This window comes from Drosophila bipectinata, chromosome 2R, assembly GCF_030179905.1.
Source record: "Drosophila bipectinata strain 14024-0381.07 chromosome 2R, DbipHiC1v2, whole genome shotgun sequence".
NCBI classification, from domain to species: Eukaryota; Metazoa; Arthropoda; class Insecta; order Diptera; family Drosophilidae; genus Drosophila; species Drosophila bipectinata.
In genome coordinates this window covers 23,601,571-23,623,098 of record NC_091737.1, presented here as the reverse complement: position 1 = coordinate 23,623,098, position 21,528 = coordinate 23,601,571, and the positions used below count along the sequence as shown (strand labels likewise).

General features: G+C 45.9%; 7 protein-coding genes across 7 annotated transcripts; 2 read left to right on the top strand and 5 right to left on the bottom strand.

Annotated features, from left to right (window-relative positions):
• Window positions 1-2,081: 2,081 nt before the first annotated feature.
• On the top strand, window positions 2,082-3,529 carry LOC108123088 (uncharacterized). The gene is made up of 3 exons (XM_043211055.2): window positions 2,082-2,217; window positions 2,283-2,794; window positions 2,852-3,529. Exons 1-3 carry the CDS (start codon window positions 2,163-2,165, stop codon window positions 3,527-3,529), a joined length of 1,245 nt encoding a protein of 414 aa, XP_043066990.1. The 5' UTR covers window positions 2,082-2,162.
• A 797-nt stretch (window positions 3,530-4,326) lies between these two features.
• LOC108122954 (uncharacterized) lies at window positions 4,327-4,716 on the bottom strand. The gene has a single exon (XM_017237812.2). It carries the CDS (start codon window positions 4,714-4,716, stop codon window positions 4,327-4,329), a length of 390 nt encoding a protein of 129 aa, XP_017093301.2.
• A 486-nt stretch (window positions 4,717-5,202) lies between these two features.
• Window positions 5,203-8,470, bottom strand: LOC138926043 (uncharacterized). Its single transcript, XM_070278342.1, has 4 exons — window positions 7,967-8,470; window positions 7,354-7,909; window positions 6,190-6,797; window positions 5,203-5,364 (listed from the first exon to the last, which is right to left on the bottom strand). The coding sequence occupies exons 1-4, from the start codon at window positions 8,468-8,470 to the stop codon at window positions 5,203-5,205; spliced, it is 1,830 nt and encodes a 609-aa protein (XP_070134443.1).
• Window positions 8,471-8,887: 417 nt separating this feature from the next.
• LOC108122952 (mucin-2) lies at window positions 8,888-14,581 on the bottom strand. Its single transcript, XM_043211105.1, has 5 exons — window positions 14,176-14,581; window positions 12,872-13,971; window positions 10,746-11,647; window positions 9,940-10,637; window positions 8,888-9,375 (listed from the first exon to the last, which is right to left on the bottom strand). The coding sequence occupies exons 1-5, from the start codon at window positions 14,579-14,581 to the stop codon at window positions 8,888-8,890; spliced, it is 3,594 nt and encodes a 1,197-aa protein (XP_043067040.1).
• Window positions 14,582-15,009: 428 nt separating this feature from the next.
• Window positions 15,010-15,963, bottom strand: LOC108122951 (uncharacterized). Its single transcript, XM_017237808.2, has one exon. It carries the CDS (start codon window positions 15,961-15,963, stop codon window positions 15,010-15,012), a length of 954 nt encoding a protein of 317 aa, XP_017093297.2.
• A 2,978-nt stretch (window positions 15,964-18,941) lies between these two features.
• On the bottom strand, window positions 18,942-19,615 carry LOC122321291 (uncharacterized). The gene is made up of 2 exons (XM_043211109.1): window positions 19,055-19,615; window positions 18,942-18,983 (listed from the first exon to the last, which is right to left on the bottom strand). Exons 1-2 carry the CDS (start codon window positions 19,613-19,615, stop codon window positions 18,942-18,944), a joined length of 603 nt encoding a protein of 200 aa, XP_043067044.1.
• Window positions 19,616-20,545: 930 nt separating this feature from the next.
• On the top strand, window positions 20,546-21,256 carry LOC108122948 (arp2/3 complex-activating protein rickA). Its single transcript, XM_017237806.2, has one exon. The coding sequence runs from the start codon at window positions 20,546-20,548 to the stop codon at window positions 21,254-21,256; it is 711 nt and encodes a 236-aa protein (XP_017093295.2).
• Window positions 21,257-21,528: the final 272 nt, after the last annotated feature.

The window sequence follows — 21,528 nt, the reverse complement described above, 5'->3', positions numbered from 1 at the left end:
GATACTAGGCGGTGGTCTGGTTGGGGGGGCTTTGGGCTACAAAAAAAATCACTGGCAAGGACTCGGCGTGAGAGGTATCTGAATATAAAGAGTGCAATCGAGTGCTTTAAGTGCTCCTCTAATGACAAAGCAAATTGTGTGTATTTTCTGGCACAACAGCCACCGGCTTGCCAGTTTGTTGTGCCGGAATTGGAAAAGTTGTAGTAGAGTTTTCAGCTATTTCTTTGCCGTATTTTCAATTGAATTAATCAAGGGAAAAGCCTGCTTGTAAGCCAACCGCAGGTGCAAGCAGTGCAGCTTTTATACCTGCCCTTTGTTTCTTTCCTACTACTCAGGACTCTCTCGCTTTTTCTTGGCAGGAGTTACACCGAAGGGCTAATTGTTGTTGCTGTTTGCACTGCTTAATTAAGACGTCTGTGCCACCTGCCTTCTTTCTCCATATCCTCTTAGCCGGCCTTTTTCTGTTTTTATTTGCATAGGCACCTCTCCAACTCCAACTCCCACTTCCACTCCACAATCCAGTCCTGGGCATTTCAACGTCAGAGGCTGTCGACGTCAAAACCCATGACTTTTCAAAACCCATGACTTCAATGGAGAATGAAAAGTGCCACTCCAATCCGCCTCAGGAAGCTATTGTAGTTGCTCCTTTCACACTTCCGACTTCGCCGAACGAAACAATTTGTTTTCCAGCTTATCCTTTTACGTACTGGCCCCGTTCAATCGCATTAAATCATCAGTCCTTTATTATTTCGCAGATATTCACATTATATTAACAGTCTCTTCATTTCCATGCGGGTAGTCCAACTGGCAAAAAGCTATTTAACAAAAAACACTTTAAATAAATGAAGAAAATTAAAAAAATAAATAAGGAAGATGCTATAAATTATTAAAATATTAGACTATACGTAAGATCTGGCTGTAGTCCTGGTAACCTTATGGCTTACCTTTTTTTAAGTCACCATTCTTCTCAGTGTCCCTTTGATGGAGCAGCCTAACGAATCCTTTCTTTTCCTTTTTCATCCTTCGCGCAGCCAAGTTGTTTCACATGCCGCCACAATTGCCTTCATCCGACTTCACTGTCTGTCATCTGGCTTTTTTCACATTTCCTCGCCGCCGCCTGCAGGTTCTTCTTGGGCTTTCCGGCCCACTTGCATTATGGCCCTGCTGCAGTCTGGCTTCTGAATTGTGATTCTGCGGCTTGCATTGTTCGAATGTAAATTCCGCTGCCAGGAGTCCACTCAAAGTTTGCGGTTCGAAGAACTAAATGTCAACAGTTTTCATAAATCTGCCAGGGGTGGTGGACATCATCAGATCAGCCAGCCGGCTTCCAGGCAGCCAGGCAGCCAGTCAGCAAGCCAACCAAGTCCCCTCCGCTAGTATAATCCTGATTGTCCCGTCTCGAAGTTAACTTAAGTGCTCCAAGTGGAAGCTGACAGTCGCTCCTTTTCTTGCTGGCTTGGTCTGGCTTGTTTGTTCGCTGTTTGTTTGCCAGTTTGGCCAGTGACTTTTGCTGAACTGTTCCTGACGTGTCCTTAAAGATAAATAATTTGACGAATGGTTTCTCCAAATGAAATTTGTAATTCTTGGCAAGAATTTTAAGTTCTTTGTACTCTGACTCCACAAAGTGTTTTCTATAAATATTGAGCTGTTTGAAAACGAATTACGACCTGTTTTGTTCCATTCTGTGGAATTTCTTGTCAATTACTTTCCATTAGCCAGCCATTGTAATGCTAAGCAGAACTTTCAACTTTCGCTGCTTTTGGCCAAATGTCCGAAAACACATATTGGCCAAGGCTCGGCTAAGGTGGCAACACAATAATATTTTATGACCCGGCATTAACATGGCCATTGACAGGTCCGAAACTAAACCATTGTGTCTCAGCAAATGCCAAAAGTGCCGTTGCCCGGAATCAATTCACCAGAAACCAGTTCTCATAAGCAGTATTCCCTCTCCTCAAGTCCGCATGAGATATGCTTTTAATTAAAGCCATCTTCAGGAGGGCCCACTGTGTTTTCACATTCCTAGAACATTGCCGAACATGAATCGTCAATGCAAATTAGTTGCGGCCTGACCCAAATTGGATGGCGATAAAATTGGTCGAGAGTTCCAAAATCGGTTTAGTCGTAGCCAGGGCCAACGCCTAAAATATGTATTAGCCAGCATGAGGCTGTCACTTCTGCTTTTGGTAATCCAGTCTTGGGCCCTTGTGGCCAGAGGTAAGTGCCAGCACAGTGATAAGCGAAAGTACAGTGAGTACTCACCATTGACGATCTCCTAACAGCCACTCCAGCCAAGCATTGGCGCCGTGCTCCTGCCCAGGGGGTGTTCAATGTGGATGTCTATGCCTACAACAAGCCCCGGATGAACCTGGTGCGTCGCCAGGCCGGTGGATCGTTGGATGCCCCGCCCATGGGTCACCTGCTCCAGCAGATCTCCCAGCACAGCCGGCGATCTGCTGACCCGAGGTCCCACTACAGGAACCTCGATGGCGATGTGAGCCAAATGCGAGGCCAAACAATCGAGGACCCGGCCATAAACATGCAATTAATGCCACTGCAAGTGAACTCCAGCCAGCACGCACAGGGCCAGAGCCATTTATACTCGAGCGAGTTCCATGTGCAAAATATTGGGGCCAAGAAGATAGTGCAATTGAATACCCTGAGCTCGGACCATGACCGTAAACCAGTCGTAGAAGAAGTTGTGGCCGAGAAGCAGGAACAACAGCAGCAGCAACCAGAGCAGCCGCTGAAGGTGAAGCTGTCACTGCCCGAACTGCCAGAGCAGCAGGAGCAGGTTGGGCTGCTGGAGCTGCCGGAGAACAATGTGGCTGCAGGGGCAGAAACTGAGCAGGACACAATCAAAAAACCAGATACCACCCCCTTGACAATCCCCGGAGCGGAAAACCCGACAAGTGTGAAGAAAACCATGGCCCCGAGTGGGACAATTATCGATATGGCAGCGACAGGAATGCAGGAGCTTGTCAACCAGTCGACAGGGCAGAATGCCGATGACACGAACACAAAGGCCTCGAACGTTAAAAAAAGGCCACAAGAAGCTAAAGTCCGGCCAGGACGACCGAAAACCAGGCGAAAGCAAACGGGAACGCAAACGCACACACCAACTGGAACGAGGACTTCTAATGAAACTGATACAAAGATGACAGCAAGTCAAGCATCGAATACTGCAGTCACTCCAGCTCCTGTTCTAAGCCCCATCCTGAAACCGAGTCCTGGTCCGGGGAGTGCCAGGCAGCCGATGAAGGAATTGGAAACACAATCGCCGAAAATCAGCACGCATCGTCCTTTAGCCACCAAGAGCAAGAGCCAGAGCAAGGGTAAGGGCAAGAATAAACGACGTCAGGGCGCGTCCCAAAGACGTCCTGCCAGCGGGGCAATGGCGGAGGAAATTGAAACTACGACAAATTGGTGGCAGATACTGCCGTATGCGGAAATTAGAAAATTTTTGAATACGATTTATGATACCATCGCCGACGATGTTGACGACGAACGTGCCACGGATGATGTGTGAAATCGTTGGGGTTGCGGGAATCCGGATTTAGTGTTTATAGAGGGTCCGGCCGGACGGCGAATTGAATTTCCGCCGGGACCCAACATTGTGTACTGATCAAATAGCCAGTAAGTCGGGGATGTGATTCGATTGTCACAGTAATTTGCAATAAAACGAAATATACTAAGATTAATGAAGCTGCCCACTGGAGCGTGAATTTTTCTGGTCAGCATTGGGCTTGGGAATATTTACGAAAGTGACAGCCTTTTGCAATCTTATTTATAAGTCAATTTATAATACGAAGCATCTCATTCACCCTTTGCATAATGAGGTTCACTTTCAAATGACTTTAAATGTTTGCCCTTATTAATCATCATAATCATAATATTGAAATCATCAAAGACAGCAAAGACGACTTAAATGCCCGATGATCAAAAACAATAACTCGGCTGGGGCACTTAAAAAGCCATCTATTAATTTTTGAATAAACAAATAGAGAACGCGAGAACCCTGTCAGCTTACTTCGCGCCAAATAAAATCTTATAGACAGCTTAATGGGCATTAGACCCGTGGCGTCGCAGGTTAAAGTTGAAAGTGGTCAGACGGCTTCCATTCGTAGCCCAAACAGGTCACGCCGGGCCCCAGACAGTTGGCCAGGTAAGCTTTGAATCAAGCCCCCGTTAATGAGCTGAGAATTTTGTTTACGGCCCGTGACTCAGCCGTAAGAAGACCCTGGCAACTGATTGATTGGCCTTGGCGAAAGATTAGTATCTAAATTAATAATAAGGAAGCTTTAATTTTTGTTATTAATTACATTTTTATTGAAATACCAGCAAGGCATATTTCTGTTTAGAAAAGTAATTAAAGGAAGTCCGACGTCGCAGTTTCCTTCTCCTTCTCCGTTCCGACTTCGGTTTCACTTCGGCCACAATATATATCCTCGATCCGCTGTCCTGGGGGCTCAGTTCGAAGACTTCTGGAGCAGGCATCGAGGGTGCTTGGGTGGTGGCTTGGGGCGCAGCTGCCTGCGGGAGGGGAACGCTGAAGGCATGACCCTCGTACAAGTGTAGCTGCCAGCCGCAGAGGTCAGGGGTCACCATGCACTTGACAGTGGTATTATCCGATATAAGTTTCGCTTCGGTCAGGTTCAGCTTTGTCAATTCCTGCAGACCAGTGGCTTCGACTGCAGCCGCATCCGCCGTACACATCGACAGTAATAATAGCCACAAAGAGCCTTGAAATGGTTGGACGGAGCTCATTTCAATTTCACCTACCACCTCATGGGGCCAAGATCCGACTGGTGGCTCACAGCCACTATTATTATTTGATAGTGGAGTGGGGCAACTGAAACCAGTTTGCATGAATAGATTCGCTGAAAGTGCTGTCATGTCAAAAGAATTATGATTCACATTCCGATGTCTTGTGAAGCGAATGGCACGGTATAGTAGCTTTTGAAACTGTGTTTATTCAAGGAAACACCAGAAAGTATGGTAACTCTTGATTCCTTTGTAAGTAGGGTTCTTTATTAAGTTGGTTGCCCCTGGGGGGTAGTGTTCTTCGATTTCTCCCTCGGACTCACCGTCGGTAATCGGTCAAAGGTATGAATCTTTGGCGATTTTTAGAGTTGGTACAAAGGTTGGGATAGTAAAAGCAAAAGTCAAGATCGTAGTGATAGCCTCTGTCATCATTGTTCCTTAACATTTCTTGGCAAATAGGCAGTGCCGGATAGATGTCACATAGACTGGGTTCTTCGGGAACTTCTGGCTCTGTAGGATTTGTAGGAGGTGATGTTTCTTGGCATAGAGGCAGCTCAGGAAAAATGTCACAGATTTTGGGTTCTTCGGGGACTTCTGGCTCTGTGGGAGGCGTGGTTTCTTGGCACAGAGGGAGTTGAGGATAAATATCGCAAATATTTGGTTCTTCTGGATTTTGGGGCTCTGTAGGTTTGGTAGGGGGTGTTGGCTCGGTGGTGGGTCGAGGGGTTCGAGTAGGTCTTCTTGTAGTTGTGGTGGTACTTCTAATAAATTTTGAAAATATGTTTCCCACATTCCAAACAGGTATTTTGATTTCTATTTCATGTCCATGCGAACTTGAAATAAGCAGACTTGTGAGGAATACGAAGAACGAAAATGATAACTTGCAGATCAGCATCATCCTCCTCGACTTTTGCTAAACTAATCCTCTTTCTTTTTTAACACCTTTTTTATACTCCCAAGCCTATTAAATGAAATCGAAATTTGCGAAATCGACAAAAGATAAACCCTCATAAACCAAAGGAATTAATAGATTCTAGAAATAGATCTATTGTGAATTTACTAATCAAATTAGCAAAAATTTATTGATGAATAAAACACAGCTGCGGCACGATCATCAAATAAATTATTAAAGAACTATTATGGTTAAGTATATCCACCTGTTTTTAGACGAAACCCATGTGGGCCCGAGGAATGTGGCGATTTCCCTTCGAGTGGGGATATTAAAAGTAATGGTCTGCCATTTGCATCTGATAATCTCACGAACTGAGCTTCTTCGGGTCTCATACACAAACGGGGGTAGTAGAAACAAAGAGACGTCATAGAGTGTGGCACAGTTTCGATCGAAAGCTTCTGCTCTGTCTGCAACACGTCATTTAGTGTTGGCTGCTTTTTGATTTTGATGGCATTTTTCTTCACAGAAGCTACTTTGGACTTCTGGCATTCGGGAAGATAATGATACTTCGAGCAGAGATCACGAGCAGGTGGAGTCGTTGTGGATTCCGGGGTTTCCTCGGTGGTGGATGCCTCGGTTGTTGGGGACTCAGTTGTGGCCTCGGTGGTCACTACACTTGCTGCTGTTGTAGTTTCTGAGTTGGAATCAGTAGTGGTTTCCACAGTTGTTGCAGCCTCAGTTGTTGTTGCAGGTTCCGTGGTAATTGGGAGGGTTGTTGTTTCTGTTGGGGCCTCGGTGGTAGTAGGATTTGTGGGCGGCTCAGTTGTTGTTTCAGTTGGTGGCTTAGTGGGCTTAGTTGGCTCATTTGGCCATGGGTATTCATACGGAGAATACAAATAGTAAGGTGGCCAATAGATAGATTGGTAAGGATCGTAATAATCGTAGGACTGAGGCCAGTATTGCTCCTTATAAGGACGTTCCTTTCTCCTCTGATTATTGGGTCGTCCGTTCATGAAACCGGTTATACCCGAAAAAATTCCATGTACATCCTTCACAGGAATTTTTACTTGAACTTGGCGGCTGGCACTCGTCAGAAGGTTCCAATTGGGTCCGGCACCGGCAAGAAGTATCCACAGAATCGCTTTATGTAGCATCAACATGATGACAATAAATGTATCACTGACTAGTAAAGACTAGAGACGCCCTTTTATATTCCATCAGAGATTCTAAATGCATTCTAGATTATTAATCACCAGAAAAAGTTCAGTATCAAGAATCTTTATAGCAGAAATGCTTTGATCTAATGTAAGATTTTCTTAAGTATATTTTAATTTATTGACTGTTTACAATAAATGATCTACAGATTAAATAAGACATTAGGGTTCCTATCGTACATGCATCTAAAAGAGAAAGCTGTTCTTGTTTCAGATTGATAATAAAATAGTTTTTATGAATATATATAGTATTACCACTCAGAGAATTTAAATGTTCCTCCAATTTAATCTAATCCATTACCTTTAAACATTATCCATTACCAATATATTAACCCCGTTGATTATTTTTTTTCTTGACTAATCGGTAAACATATTTATTTCTAGGTGTCGTGTATCCCCGGGCCGGTCTGAATCTATCAGGTCTTGGTAATGAGGCCTTTGGCCGTTTCGTCGTTGTTGGGAATGTGCGAGACATTGGAGTACCTCCGGGCATAATCAGAAGCATTGGCTTTCCGAATCCATCAGTCACACGCATATACTGCGCCTCCTCGGGCCGGGCACAAAGGCGTGGGTAGTTGTGGCACAGCGAGGTCATGGATTGAGGCGGGGATTGCACTGTCAGTTGTTGTTCTGGCCGAAGCCTTCCAGCGTCGGTTTCTAATCCTTCAAGACTTAGGACTGTAGGAATATTTATGGAATTGTGCATCTGGCTTGTGCGCAAAAACAAAATATTTCCAGTCTTTTTTGAAGAAACGGCTGTTCCTCCAGGTGTTGATGATCCTCCAGTTGTTGAAGATCCTCCAGTTGTTGAAGATCCTCCAGTCGTTGATGATCCTCCAGTCGTTGAAGATCCTCCTGTAGTTGATGATCCTCCTGTTGTTGATGATCCTCCAGTGGTTGATGATCCTCCAGTGGTTGAAGATCCTCCTGTAGTTGAAGATCCTCCTGTAGTTGATGATCCTCCAGTTGTTGAAGATCCTCCGGTAGTTGAAGAACCGGTTGGTGTTGAGCTGGGCACGATGGTTGTATTAGTTGCAGCCTCGGTGGTTGTTGAAGATGGGGTCTCAGTGGATATTGGACTGTCACTGGAGACAACTGGAGCTGGAGTGGTGGTAGTCCTTCTAGTGGTTGTGGTTCTTTTAGTGGTTGTGGTCCTTCGTGTGGTCGTAGTCTTTCTTGTTGTTCGTCGGGTGGTGGTACTCTTTCTTGTCGGCTTACGGGTCGGCCTAGGTCTTGGTCGATTTGGCCGATTTGGTCTCAGAGGCCTCAGTGGCCGTGGAGGTCGGGGAATCGGCATTGGAATAGGTATCGGCAAGGGCAAAGGTTCCAGTGGAACCGTGTCACCACCAGAGTTAGATCCTTGCTTTTTATTTAAATATTTTTGCAAAACGGCGTTGTAATAGCTATCCCAAGCTGAATTAATATCAGACGATGCCTGTGGCACTGGAGTGGTGCTGGCTGCTCCAAACGCGTTGGATAATCGAGAGTATAGATCATTCACATCCCACAATGGAGCATTCAACCGGAGTGCTGCCTCTGAATTCTCACTCCTTACACGGACAACGATTGTAAGTAAAATGATCTCACGGATCGATAGCATGGCCAGGTTTTGATTTTATATAGTTAATGATTGAGCTTAGACTAAATCCACTGCCGTGCCGAAGATGTCTTTTATAGACACAGCTGCAAATAATAAAAACTCTGATGATGCCCTGAGGCCAGTGCCGGCAAAAGAACCTTACAGTTAATGCGTCTTTCCACTTAACAAGTAAACAAATGACGATTGTTTCATGCCTTTCAAAGTTTGAGAGCATCGACTACGGAAAAGGTGCTGCATCGTCTTGCTTTTTAAACATATTTCTAACCAAAAGGTGTATCAATTAGGTCAAATTGCTAAAACTGGCTTGAATACCTTACCTAATTGAGCGGATCATCATATTTCATATTAAGTCTATTGTTTAAGAATGGCTTGTAATAATTATTTATTGGGTAAAATTCGAATCAGGTAAAGGAAAAATTAGCTTTGTTGGTCAGCGATCCGTTTTATAGCTCGCCAAAGGGTCGGTGGGTGAATGGGTTGAGCCGATCTTCCTTCGACTGGTGATATCAAGACTAGGGGCTTTCCATTTCCATCGGTGGCCTGCACAAACTGGGCTTCTTCCGGTTTCATACAGAGACGCGGGTAGAAGAAACACAGCGACGTCACAGATTGGGGCACCGAAATTATTGACAGCTGCTGACCTGGCCTATACTGAAAAGATGCTGCATTGTCTTGCTTTTCAGAGCTTTCATTAATGCCTATTTTTTTCGCGGACTGGCAACTTGGTAGATTCGGATAGGCAGAGCAAAGGTCAGAATCTTCTGGCGACTCCGCAATTGTTGTGGGTAAGGCAGTCGACGTTGTCAAAGCTACTGTGGATGATGAACTAGTTGTAGGAAGGGCAGTAGATGTTGTCGAATCCTCTGTCGTTGTAGAACTGGAGAAAGGAATAGCATTTGATGTCGCTGTTGCCTCAGTAGTCGATGAACTCGTAGCGGGGACTGCATTAGATGTGGATGTTGCCTCAGTTGTTGTTGAACTGGTTGTGGGAGCAGCAGTGCTCGTGGATGTTGCCTCAGTTGTTGATGAACTACTTGTGGGAGCAGCAGTGCTCGTGGATGTTGCCTCAGTTGTTGTTGAACTAGTTGTGGGAGCAGATGTTGTGGATGTTGCCTCAGTTGTAGTTGAGCTGGTTGTGGGAGCAGATGTTGTGGATGTTGCCTCAGTTGTAGTTGAACTGGTTGTGGGAGCAGATGTTGTGGATGTTGCCTCAGTTGTAGTTGAACTGGTTGTGGGAGCAGATGTAGTGGATGTTGCCTCAGTTGTTGATGAACTGGATGTGGGGAGAGCAGTGCTCGTGGATGTTGCCTCAGTTGTTGTTGAACTAGTTGTGGGAGCAGATGTTGTGGATGTTGCCTCAGTTGTAGTTGAGCTGGTTGTGGAAGTAGATGTTGTGGATGTTGCCTCAGTTGTAGTTGAACTGGTTGTGGGAGCAGATGTAGTGGATGTTGCCTCAGTTGTTGATGAACTGGATGTGGGGAGAGCAGTGCTCGTGGATGTTGCCTCAGTTGTTGTTGAACTAGTTGTGGGAGCAGATGTTGTGGATGTTGCCTCAGTTGTAGTTGAGCTGGTTGTGGAAGTAGATGTTGTGGATGTTGCCTCAGTTGTTGATGAACTGGATGTAGGGAGAGCAGTGCTCGTGGATGTTGCCTCTGTAGTCGATGAACTACTTGTAGGGAGAGCAGTGCTCGTGGATGTAGCCTCAGTTGTAGTTGAGCTGGTTGTGGAAGTAGATGTTGTGGATGTTGCCTCAGTTGTTGATGAACTGGTTGTGGGAGCAGATGTTGTGGATGTTGCCTCAGTTGTTGATGAACTGGTTGTGGGAGCAGATGTTGTGGATGTTGCCTCAGTTGTAGTTGAACTGGTTGTGGGAGCAGATGTAGTGGATGTTGCCTCAGTTGTTGATGAACTGGATGTGGGGAGAGCAGTGCTCGTGGATGTTGCCTCTGTAGTCGATGAACTACTTGTAGGGAGAGCAGTGCTCGTGGATGTTGCCTCAGTTGTAGTTGAGCTAGTTGTGGGAGCAGATGTTGTGGATGTTGCCTCAGTTGTTGATGAACTGGATGTAGGGAGAGCAGTGCTCGTGGATGTTGCCTCTGTAGTCGATGAACTACTTGTAGGGAGAGCAGTGCTCGTGGATGTTGCCTCAGTTGTAGTTGAGCTAGTTGTGGGAGCAGATGTTGTGGATGTTGCCTCAGTTGTAGTTGAACTGGTTGTGGGAGCAGATGTTGTGGATGTTGCCTCAGTTGTAGTTGAACTGGTTGTGGGAGCAGATGTAGTGGATGTTGCCTCAGTTGTTGATGAACTGGATGTGGGGAGAGCAGTGCTCGTGGATGTTGCCTCAGTTGTTGTTGAACTAGTTGTGGGAGCAGATGTTGTGGATGTTGCCTCAGTTGTAGTTGAGCTGGTTGTGGAAGTAGATGTTGTGGATGTTGCCTCAGTTGTTGATGAACTGGATGTAGGGAGAGCAGTGCTCGTGGATGTTGCCTCTGTAGTCGATGAACTACTTGTAGGGAGAGCAGTGCTCGTGGATGTAGCCTCAGTTATAGTTGAGCTGGTTGTGGAAGTAGATGTTGTGGATGTTGCCTCAGTTGTTGATGAACTGGTTGTGGGAGCAGATGTTGTGGATGTTGCCTCAGTTGTTGATGAACTGGTTGTGGGAGCAGATGTTGTGGATGTTGCCTCAGTTGTAGTTGAACTGGTTGTGGGAGCAGATGTAGTGGATGTTGCCTCAGTTGTTGATGAACTGGATGTGGGGAGAGCAGTGCTCGTGGATGTTGCCTCTGTAGTCGATGAACTACTTGTAGGGAGAGCAGTGCTCGTGGATGTAGCCTCAGTTGTAGTTGAGCTGGTTGTGGAAGTAGATGTTGTGGATGTTGCCTCAGTTGTTGATGAACTGGTTGTGGGGGCAGATGTTGTGGATGTTGCCTCAGTTGTAGTTGAACTGGTTGTGGGAGCAGATGTTGTGGATGTTGCCTCAGTTGTTGATGAACTGGATGTGGGGAGAGCAGTGCTCGTGGATGTTGCCTCTGTAGTCGATGAACTACTTGTAGGGAGAGCAGTGCTCGTGGATGTTGCCTCAGTTGTAGTTGAGCTGGTTGTGGGAGCAGATGTTGTGGATGTTGCCTCAGTTGTTGATGAACTGGATGTGGGGAGAGCAGTGCTCGTGGATGTTGCCTCTGTAGTCGATGAACTACTTGTTGGGAGAACGGTGCTCGTGGATGTTGCCTCAGTTGTAGTTGAGCTGGTTGTGGGAGCAGATGTTGTCGATGTTGCCTCAGTTGTTGATGAACTGGTTGTGGGAGCAGATGTTGTGGATGTTGCCTCAGTTGTTGATGAACTGGATGTGGGGAGAGCAGTGCTCGTGGATGTTGCCTCTGTAGTCGATGAACTACTTGTAGGGAGAGCGGTGCTCGTGGATGTTGCCTCAGTTGTAGTTGAGCTGGTTGTGGAAGCAGATGTTGTCGATGTTGCCTCAGTTGTTGATGAACTGGTTGTGGGAGCAGATGTTGTAGATGTTGCCTCAGTTGTAGTTGAACTGGTTGTGGGAGCAGATGTTGCCTCAGTTGTAGTTGAACTGGATGTGGGGAGAGCAGTGCTCGTGGATGTTGCCTCTGTAGTCGATGAACTACTTGTAGGGAGAGCAGTGCTCGTGGATGTTGCCTCAGTTGTAGTTGAGCTGGTTGTGGGAGCAGATGTTGTGGATGTTGCCTCAGTTGTTGATGAACTGGTTGTGGGAGCAGATGTTGTAGATGTTGCCTCAGTTGTAGTTGAACTGGTTGTGGGAGCAGATGTTGTGGATGTTGCCTCAGTTGTTGATGAACTGGATGTGGGGAGAGCAGTGCTCGTGGATGTTGCCTCTGTAGTCGATGAACTACTTGTAGGGAGAGCGGTGCTCGTGGATGTTGCCTCAGTTGTAGTTGAGCTGGTTGTGGAAGCAGATGTTGTCGATGTTGCCTCAGTTGTTGATGAACTGGTTGTGGGAGCAGATGTTGTAGATGTTGCCTCAGTTGTAGTTGAACTGGTTGTGGGAGCAGATGTTGTGGATGTTGCCTCAGTTGTTGATGAACTGGATGTGGGGAGAGCAGTGCTCGTGGATGTTGCCTCTGTAGTCGATGAACTACTTGTAGGGAGAGCAGTGCTCGTGGATGTTGCCTCAGTTGTAGTTGAGCTGGTTGTGGGAGCAGATGTTGTGGATGTTGCCTCAGTTGTTGATGAACTGGTTGTGGGAGCAGATGTTGTAGATGTTGCCTCAGTTGTAGTTGAGCTGGTTGTGGGAGCAGATGTTGTGGATGCTGCCTCAGTTGTTGACGAACTCGTCGTAGGAACTGCAGTGCTCGTAGAAGTTTCCTCTGTTGTAGGAACAGCAGTGCTTGTGGAAGTTTCCTCGGTTGTTGGAACTGCAGTGCTGGTGGATGTAGCCGCAGTTGTAGGAACAGCAGTGCTAGTAGTTGTTGCCTCAGTTGTTGACGAACTCGTCGTAGGAACTGCAGTGCTCGTAGAAGTTTCCTCTGTTGTAGGAACAGCAGTGCTTGTGGAAGTTTCCTCGGTTGTTGGAACTGCAGTGCTGGTGGATGTAGCCGCAGTTGTAGGAACAGCAGTGCTAGTAGTTGTTGCCTCAGTTGTTGATGAACTCGTCGTGGGAACTGCAGTGCTCGTAGAAGTTTCCTCTGTTGTAGGAACAGCAGTGCTTGTGGATGTAGCCGCCGTTGTAGGAACAGCAGTGCTAGTAGTTGTTGCCTCAGTTGTTGACGAACTCGTTGTAGGAACTGCAGTGCTTGTGGAAGTTTCCTCGGTTGTAGGAACAGCAGTGCTTGTGGATGTAACCGCCGTTGTAGGAACAGCAGTGCTAGTAGTTGTTGCCTCAGTTGTTGATGAACTAGTTGTAGGAGCATTTGTTGTGGATGCTGCCTCAGTTGTTGACGAACTCGTCGTGGGAACTCCAGTGCTCGTAGAAGTTTCCTCTGTTGTAGGAACAGCAGTGCTTGTGGAAGTTTCCTCGGTTGTTGGAACTGCAGTGCTGGTGGATGTAGCCGCAGTTGTAGGAACAGCAGTGCTAGTAGTTGTTGCCTCAGTTGTTGATGAACTCGTCGTGGGAACTGCAGTGCTCGTAGAAGTTTCCTCTGTTGTAGGAACAGCAGTGCTTGTGGATGTAGCCGCCGTTGTAGGAACAGCAGTGCTAGTAGTTGTTGCCTCAGTCGTTGACGAACTCGTCGTAGGAACTGCAGTGCTCGTGGAAGTTTCTTCGGTTGTAGGAACAGCAGTGCTTGTGGATGTAGCCGCCGTTGTAGGAAGAGCAGTGCTCGTAGAAGTTTCCTCAGTTGTAGGAACAGCAGTGCTTGTGGATGTTGCCGCAGTGGTCGATGTTGTGGGCACGTCTGTCGAAGAAGTTTGGACTTCAGTAGATGTTGTTGGTGCCTGTGTAGTCGAAGTTGAAGTCGATAGTTGGCATATCGGTAAGTTGGGGAAAAATAGACAAAGAGGACTTTGCGTAGATGTTGCTTCAGTTGTTGAAGTCGGAATCGTCGAAGAAGTTGTAGGTGCTTGCGTGGACGTTGAAGCTGGCAGGGCTGTGGAGGTTGTTGGTGGTTGTGTGGTTGTTGAAATCGTGGTTGGTAGAGCTGTAGACGTGGTTTGTATTCCTGTTGAAGTAGGAATAGCGGTGGATGTGCTCGGAGGTTGGGCCGTTGAAGATGTCTGAGGACTCTGAGTAGTTGTTGGAATTGTAGTCGATGTTGGTGGCGGTGCTGTAGTTGTTGATATTACTGGAGTCTGAGTTGTAGTTTGAAAGTCATATGGTGAATATTGTCCGAAATATCCGTAGGGGCCATAAGGTCCGTAAGGCCCATATGGATTGTACAGTGCTGGATTCTGGTAAGCACTCGACAGGTAATTGTAGTATTCGTTCAGATAGTTGTTATAATTGTTTTCGTTATCCTGGTTGTTGTTATTTGGCGGTCGTTGTGCGTTGGTGTTGTCATTAACAGTCGGAACTCCTGCGACGCGGGTAAGGAAATTTATAGGGTCCCACACCGGTATCCTAACTTTTATAGACTGGCCACCACCTTGACATGCCAGCAAGATCAACAAACCGACCGTAGACAGTAGCATTTCCAAAGAGAAATGCACAAGGCTCCGGCTAACGTATAACTGAAATGGCTGTGTCTATTCTTCGCAGCTTTATACAGATTAGTAGAGCCGTAAAATTAAGTCAGAAGACAACGCAAACAATGCCTTAGCTAGTTTATTCTAGGCAAACGAATTAAGACTGTTTATTGATTTAATTAATTTATAGTTCCAACACGGAAATCAATTTGAACTTGGCAGAAGTTCTATTCATCGCAACAGATGCTAATGTGAAATGCTTCGGAGCATGTTGAAGTGATCTCGTGAAACCCCCTAGAATTGACGATTAGTTCTTAACCAAAAGAGCCTTTTGCTTTTTAGCAGAGAAAAGAATTTGAAATAGAATTTTTTGCAGAATTTATTGAATATCTGTTTACTTTTTTTGTTTTATAATGATTTTTCGGATTTGCAATCTACTTCTTTCCCTCGTATGCAAAGTAGGGAGAGGGCTGGCCCCTGCGATAGATACTACTGTAGGGAAGATAGACAGGCTGAAGCTCACCCTCTGAAGACGCAGAGGCTGAGCTGTGGACATAAATTGGGTTAGAGTTGATGCGGTGGAGCTCGTAAGGATTGACCAGCGGGCGGTGCACGACGTGGTATGGAATGGGAGTGGTGTAATGCTGCCGCTGCGCAACTGCAGTGGAGGTAGTATCCGTGTCGGCTGGTGCAACTGCAGTGGAAGTACTGGCCGTATCCGAGGGTGCGACTGCAGTAGACGTTGCTGGTGCTGCCGTGGTTGTCGTGGTTGTTGTGGTTGTCGAGGTAGTTGAGGATGTCGTTGTTGATGGAGCAACGGCAGTCGAAGTGGTGTCCGTGTTTGCCGGAGCCACTGCCGTAGATGTGGTTGGAGTTGCTGCTGTTGTTGAGTCTGTTGCTACTGCAGTGGAAGTGGTATCTGTGTTAGCAGGTGCCACGGCAGTTGAAGTAGTCGGGGTTCCGGTTGAGGTCGGTAAGGCGGTGGAGGTGCCGGGAGCAGACGTAGTCGTCTCAATATTGGGGGCAACGGTGGTGGAGGTGGCAGCATTATTAGCAGCACTGTTTGGTCCCAATGCTCCATAAGGTCCGAACGCCCCATAAAGTCCGAAAGGTCCGTAAAAGAAATTATTCAACGACTGCTCGTACTGTACATATGATTGGTATGCAGCGTACTGTGCAGCCTCCGCAGCCTCAGCATTTGCGATGTTGTTGTTATTGTTGTTATTATTGTTGTTATTATTGGAAGAGCCGGATCCATTAGCACCTCCGCCTATTCCCAAAGCCGAAATAATGCCGGCAACTCCCGGGGGCAGGGGCAAAGACACTTGAAACTGGCACAGACCCTGGCCAGCCAGCAAGAGGAGCAATCCGACGGTTTTGAATAGCATCTCGAAACGAATTCTACGATGCTCCGGTTAGTTTAGAACTAAGGTGATACCAACGCGCCACGAACAGTTTTATACAGTTCGGCGGCTGTCATAAAGTAGATTATGTCCAAAGCCCACAAAAGACTGGGCTAGGGCCTAGGCTTTGTAAGCCAAATTGGAAATTGGAATTGTGCTCGTGGCCGATCCGTTTCGAAGATTTGAATTTTTATAGGTTCGTCTAGCGAAATCACAGAATTAATCTGGCTGCTTTCATCGCATAAACTTTCAAGTCTAATGACCTGTCATAATGTGTGCCTTTTATTTAACGGAATGCTGTTACAAATCAAGAATTATTTCTTATTTTTAAAACAATATAATTTAATGGCGTTGGCCTAGCCCAAGCGGTAGGGCACGTAGACTGGTCTATAGTAGACGTAATTTGTTGGGCGTCTGTAATAAAGGACACTAGAAGGTTTCGCAGGACCAGTTGAAGCGGTTGGCTTTGAAGTTGGCTGAAGCACTTTGTTCACGGGCTCGTCGATGTCGTATTTGATGCGCGACCCGTTCTTAAAATCTATGTAGTCGTAGTCCTCATCGTTATCAGACCCGTTGGCATCTTTTTCCACTGAGGGCTTTCGGGTAGTGGTGGTGGTGGCTTGGGCGAGAAAGTCCGCCAGCACAGCGGGTGAAATTGTGGGGCTAATCGTTCCAGGGCCCGACTGCTGCAAGCCCTGAAGAATGCCCTGCAGAAACTGCTCCCGTACAATGTTATTTGTCTGCTGAGAGCTTGGGGCTTCATCGGACAGCGGCAATTTCATATTTCCATTGCTGGCAGTTGTATCAACCTGTGGACTTCGTACTGGTATTTCGTCTTGTGGTCTCCGAATTGGGATTCCTGGCAGGGGTGCCCCAATTTGTGGCACGGCACCCGGATATGCCAGCAAATAGAGCAAGGGTAAGGCCGTACGGATGTTTTCTGGCCCGGAGTCCTGGGATACAACTCCTGATTGAATATTACTCACGGCGATTAAGCAGAATACGAGCCCGATTGGTTTCATTTCGAAACGCGTTTAGCTTACAACTAAAGCTGCCTGGGATGAGGTTTTGCAGATTTAGCAGATGTCTCGCGTCTGTGCTACAGAAATGCTAATATCTATTCATTAATAATCTTGTGGTTGGAGAAATCGAACGCGTCGCTCTTAGGTTTCTTTCCCATTCCACTTTTGTTTACACATTTCATTAATTAACAATCACTGATTATGCGGGATAAATCAGTTTAAAAGATATCGCCCCGATGGACCACACTACTTGGAATAGTTTTTTGATTCGATATTTGTTTTGGCAACTAAGCGGCTTATCTGAACAAACTTTGAACGACTTAATTTGAGGGGGAAGGATCTACATTAGGAACTATATTAAAAAGAAAACCACTCTTTCAAAATGCTCTAATTCTTCTCATTTTGATAGTTTTTATTTCTTACCCACAAACTGGTAGTAAGGATCAAACTGGGTTCCTTCATATATTGGATCAAATGGTATGAAAACAGGAATACGCTGGGCTGAAGCTGAAGCTGAGGCTGATGCTCCAGAGTTTGGAATGTAGATCTGTTGGGGATTAATACGATGCACGGTGTAGGGACTGATCAACGAGCTGGGCACAAAGTAGGAGGGTCTAGGCGTGGTATAGTCTCGAAGGTATAAGCTATCTGCCTGGTTTGGTATAACTGCCGTGGATGTAGTATCTGTATTTTGAGGAGCCACTGCAGTGGAAGTTGTGGGTGATGGCGTAGTGGTTGCTTGCGAGGCCACTGCTGTGGATGTGGTCTCAGAGTCTGTAGGAGCCACAGCCGTAGATGTGGTCTCAGAATTTGAAGGAGCTACCGCTGTAGATGTGGTTATAGGTCCGGTTGTGGTCGGTACAGCTGTTGAAGTGGTGTCTGAATTCGTAGGAGCCACAGCGGTAGAGGTGGTATCAGTATCTGTTGGAGCCACTGCCGTTGAAGTGGTAACTGGTCCGGTTGTGGTGGGTAGTGCCGTGGAGGTTGTAGGAGTAGAGCTGGTGGATGATGATGTGTCAGGTGCTGGGGTGGTTGTTGTAGTGGTGGTTGTGGGTGGTGGTGGATTAGGCCCTGGGTAAGGACCTGGGTAAGGACCTGGGTAATGCCCTGGGTAAGGTCCATATCCGTAAGGATTATAATACATCGCGTACAACTCGTAAGCTGCTAGGGATTGGTAATACTGCTGCCACTGAAGATAGCTGATGTAACCATTCAAATAGGCATCGTAGCCAGCTTTGGAGCTGGTTTTATGACCAGAACCAGGACGAGGACCGCCTCCTCCCGCATTTAAAGATGAAAGTATATTTTCCAAATTGCGAATTGGAAGCTTTAAGTCACACCAGCCTTGCCCAGCTAGCAAAACGATTAACGCCAAAGTCCTGATCAACATTGCGGATTAGGATTAAGCTCAACGCCATATGGTTCAAAACTGAAGTGACAGAAGCCAAGTCTGTAGAGTTTTATACAGAATCTAGGGGACTAATTTATTGTATTTGCTAATGGAACTCAAATCAAAGTCCAGGGCATACATTAATAACCCAATGAACTCCCGTAGTAGGAATGTTCTGGTTATCTATTACGAAACATCACAATATGCTAAACTGATTGACACCAATCGAGAAAAAAAGGTTTAAATATATATATATATTAATGTCAACAATAAAGTTGATTGGTTTTATTATTAAATTATGTAGAAATCTATTCGTCCAGTTTATTTATTAACGTTTATTTTATTTAGTTGCCAAAAGGTGAAACTCATGCTTACTTGCAGATTGTTTATCTTTTATTTAGTTTCCAAAAGTTGAAACTCATGCTTACCCAACGATATGTTTAACGAAAGTTTAATCCAAACTTCCAAAACCGGGATAAATATTAAAAGATAATTATTTTTTTAAAATTGTATGCATTTATTTGTTGTATAAAGTTATTTCCAAACATTTCTTAGTAATTTGTTTCCGGCCGTTCAGAATATTGAGTAGCGTACTGAAATTATTTTAGATTTTGGAGAAGATCAATAAATCAATCAATCAATAAAGTACTCTAGTAGTCCTTACCTGCCACTCATCGTCATAGATGGGAGATTGGAACTGTGGGATCTTCACAGTTTTAACATTGGTCAGCAGAGCCTGGTTGGATTTAAGATTTCTCACCAGGACACGGCGTGGCACCTTCCTTCGTACTATTTTACGATTTGCTTTTGGCACCAGGACAGGACCTACAACCGACGAATATTGCCTATAGTAACTAGGCTCCTGGACAGAATCGCTGAAGGCTCTGCCTCCAATCGTAAGGTACTGGACACTGGGCTGCCTTTGTCGGAATCCAAAGAGGTTGCGCAAAAAGCTTCTCAGAGAGAGATTATTTTGGCTGGAGGACAGTGAGAAACTGCTGTTTCCCATCAGGTTAATGGTTTGGAAGCCCTCGTTGCTTTCGGAGACCGAAAAATTGTTGACTTTAAACACGTCACGCTGCCAAGGGAAGAAGCCCAAAGGACGGTTTGAAAAACTTCCTTCGCTCACAGTTAGGGGATAACCCTGTAAAGTGTAGACTTGCACTTGACTTGCAATCAAGTTGGCCTGAAGGATCAGGACCATGCCGATTATAGACACCAACATTGCGACGAGGCTCACGAAAAACTATTTATTCCAGAGTTCAGGGTTCCAGATTTCAGACTAAAGTGTTTGGGCCACGGTGAGGATCTTTTATAATCAGAACCAGAGGCCTTATCTTTATTGTAATTAATGGATCAATTTTTTCCGCTCTTTTCGAACTTGCGGTGACAATTAATTATCAATTGGATCAGATTTGCTATTTCTTGGTAAAGTTGGTCTCAAAATATTGTCGGAAAGTTTTGTTCCAGAGCTAGAGATGAGTTCTCCAGAATTCTGAAAGATGGTAGAGCCGTGACTACTTCATTAAAATAAATGCCCTGTTCCTGAAAGGGTCAGTACTCTTTTTAAAATAGAGTATAACTCCAATAGGCCTAAAAATTTAACAATGAGGTTCTAATTACCTAATAATATCCAAAATAAAACTATAAAATTTGAGGACCATAGCTCGAAAAGAAAATGACAAATTTCTTAATTAACGCCCTAGGAGCATATTTTGGAAGAGATTTGTCGCTTAGTGGTAATCATACTTAACCGCTTCTATGCTCCGCAATAAAGAAAAGAAACTGGCCGGGCCTTTTGAGCCATAAAAGTGCAAAAACAACAAGCAACCGTTAGTCCAACCAGCTGGCTATAATCGGTGACGCCGATCTAAGAAAATAAAGCTGAAGCTTGTAACTGGTTGGGTGTGTTCTGAGCTGATTTTAATAGCCGAATAAATTTGCATGCATTCTCTTGGCTAGCAGGGTGACTAGCCATTTCTTTGGACGGATCTTTTGAAAATAATTTTGCAAAGTAGGTTAATGTTCAGTGGTTCAATGGGATCGTTACTGTTTTTGGCAATAACTCTGGTTGACTTCGTTCGGCGACTAGGACAAGTATAAAAAGCACAGGTGATGCGATCTGTCAATCAGTTTCAAGTGAACCTCTTCCGCCATGAGCACCAAGTTGGTTCTCTGCCTGTGCCTGGCGCTCTTCGGAGCCCTGGCCACGGCCCGTCCCGAGGTGGATACCGTCGATCCAACAGCCGAGCTGGAGAATAGCCAGGAGCAGGAGCTGAACAGCGTGGAGGACACCGACGTCCAGGCCGATCCTTCGACTTGGCGCAAGCTACTGGGAGACGGCAGCACCGGAAACCTGGTCATTACTTTCCCCTCGACAACCACCACCACCAAGCCGAAGAGCAGCAAGCGTCCCCACTACCCCTCTCCACCCAAGTACCCGACGTACCCGTACCAGCCGTACCCGTACCCATACCCCTACCCCGGGGGATACTATCCACCACCACCGCCATATCCCTATCCATGGACCCCGGGTCCCGGAGGTCATGGCGGACATGGAGGCCATGGAGGCCCACCCCCAAAACACACGACGACCACCACCACCACCACGACAACCACCACACCTAAGCCTAAGCCAGACCCTGGACACCCCCATCCTGGACACGGACCGCCACCAGGTCATCATGGTCATCACCCGTACCCACCTTACCCATATCCTCCCTACTATCCGTACCCACCACCTCCACCACCACCGCCGCCACCACCACCACCACCAAGCAACGACTCTGGGGAGAGCTCCGGCGAAACCACTACTCACAACAAGTGCAAAAACATCCTGGGCCTGGGATGGCTTTGCGCAAACTAAAACTCAAAACCTTTTTTATTTTATTTAATTGCAATTTATTTATTTCTCGAATAAAAAAATGACACATTACATTTTAATATTTATTTATTACTATATAGTAGCTAGAAATCATGGATTTTTGATTTTCCCCATTTTTGACCTTCAAAATGCCATAGCTTCTTGAATTTACATCGGATCGGGAAAACACATGCATTTCTATGATTAGAGCTCCGAGTAGCTTAATCCCTCATACAAAACCTTCCCTTAAAACAGTTTTTAAATTTTTCGAATTT

Coding starts and splice junctions, on each gene's coding strand:
- LOC108123088 (XM_043211055.2), top strand. CDS start 2,163: ATGAGGCTGTCACTTCTGCTTTTGGTAATCCAGTCTTGGGCCCTTGTG. Junction 2,218..2,282: donor TTGGGCCCTTGTGGCCAGAG/GTAAGTGCCAGC, acceptor ATCTCCTAACAG/CCACTCCAGCCAAGCATTGG. Junction 2,795..2,851: donor TGCCAGAGCAGCAGGAGCAG/GTTGGGCTGCTG, acceptor GAAACTGAGCAG/GACACAATCAAAAAACCAGA.
- LOC108122954 (XM_017237812.2), bottom strand. CDS start 4,716: ATGTGTACGGCGGATGCGGCTGCAGTCGAAGCCACTGGTCTGCAGGAA.
- LOC138926043 (XM_070278342.1), bottom strand. CDS start 8,470: ATGCTATCGATCCGTGAGATCATTTTACTTACAATCGTTGTCCGTGTA. Junction 6,798..7,353: donor GCTTCTGATTATGCCCGGAG/GTACTCCAATGT, acceptor TGCTACATAAAG/CGATTCTGTGGATACTTCTT. Junction 5,365..6,189: donor CCGAATGCCAGAAGTCCAAA/GTAGCTTCTGTG, acceptor CGCCTCCCACAG/AGCCAGAAGTCCCCGAAGAA.
- LOC108122952 (XM_043211105.1), bottom strand. CDS start 14,581: ATGCTACTGTCTACGGTCGGTTTGTTGATCTTGCTGGCATGTCAAGGT. Junction 13,972..14,175: donor AATTCCAACAACTACTCAGA/GTCCTCAGACAT, acceptor CAACAACTGAAG/CAACATCTACGCAAAGTCCT. Junction 9,376..9,939: donor CACTGCTCTCCCCACATCCA/GTTCATCAACAA, acceptor CTGAGGCAACAG/CGACATCAAATGCTATTCCT.
- LOC108122951 (XM_017237808.2), bottom strand. CDS start 15,963: ATGCTATTCAAAACCGTCGGATTGCTCCTCTTGCTGGCTGGCCAGGGT.
- LOC122321291 (XM_043211109.1), bottom strand. CDS start 19,615: ATGTTGGTGTCTATAATCGGCATGGTCCTGATCCTTCAGGCCAACTTG. Junction 18,984..19,054: donor TCTATGACGATGAGTGGCAG/GTAAGGACTACT, acceptor AAATAATTTCAG/TACGCTACTCAATATTCTGA.
- LOC108122948 (XM_017237806.2), top strand. CDS start 20,546: ATGAGCACCAAGTTGGTTCTCTGCCTGTGCCTGGCGCTCTTCGGAGCC.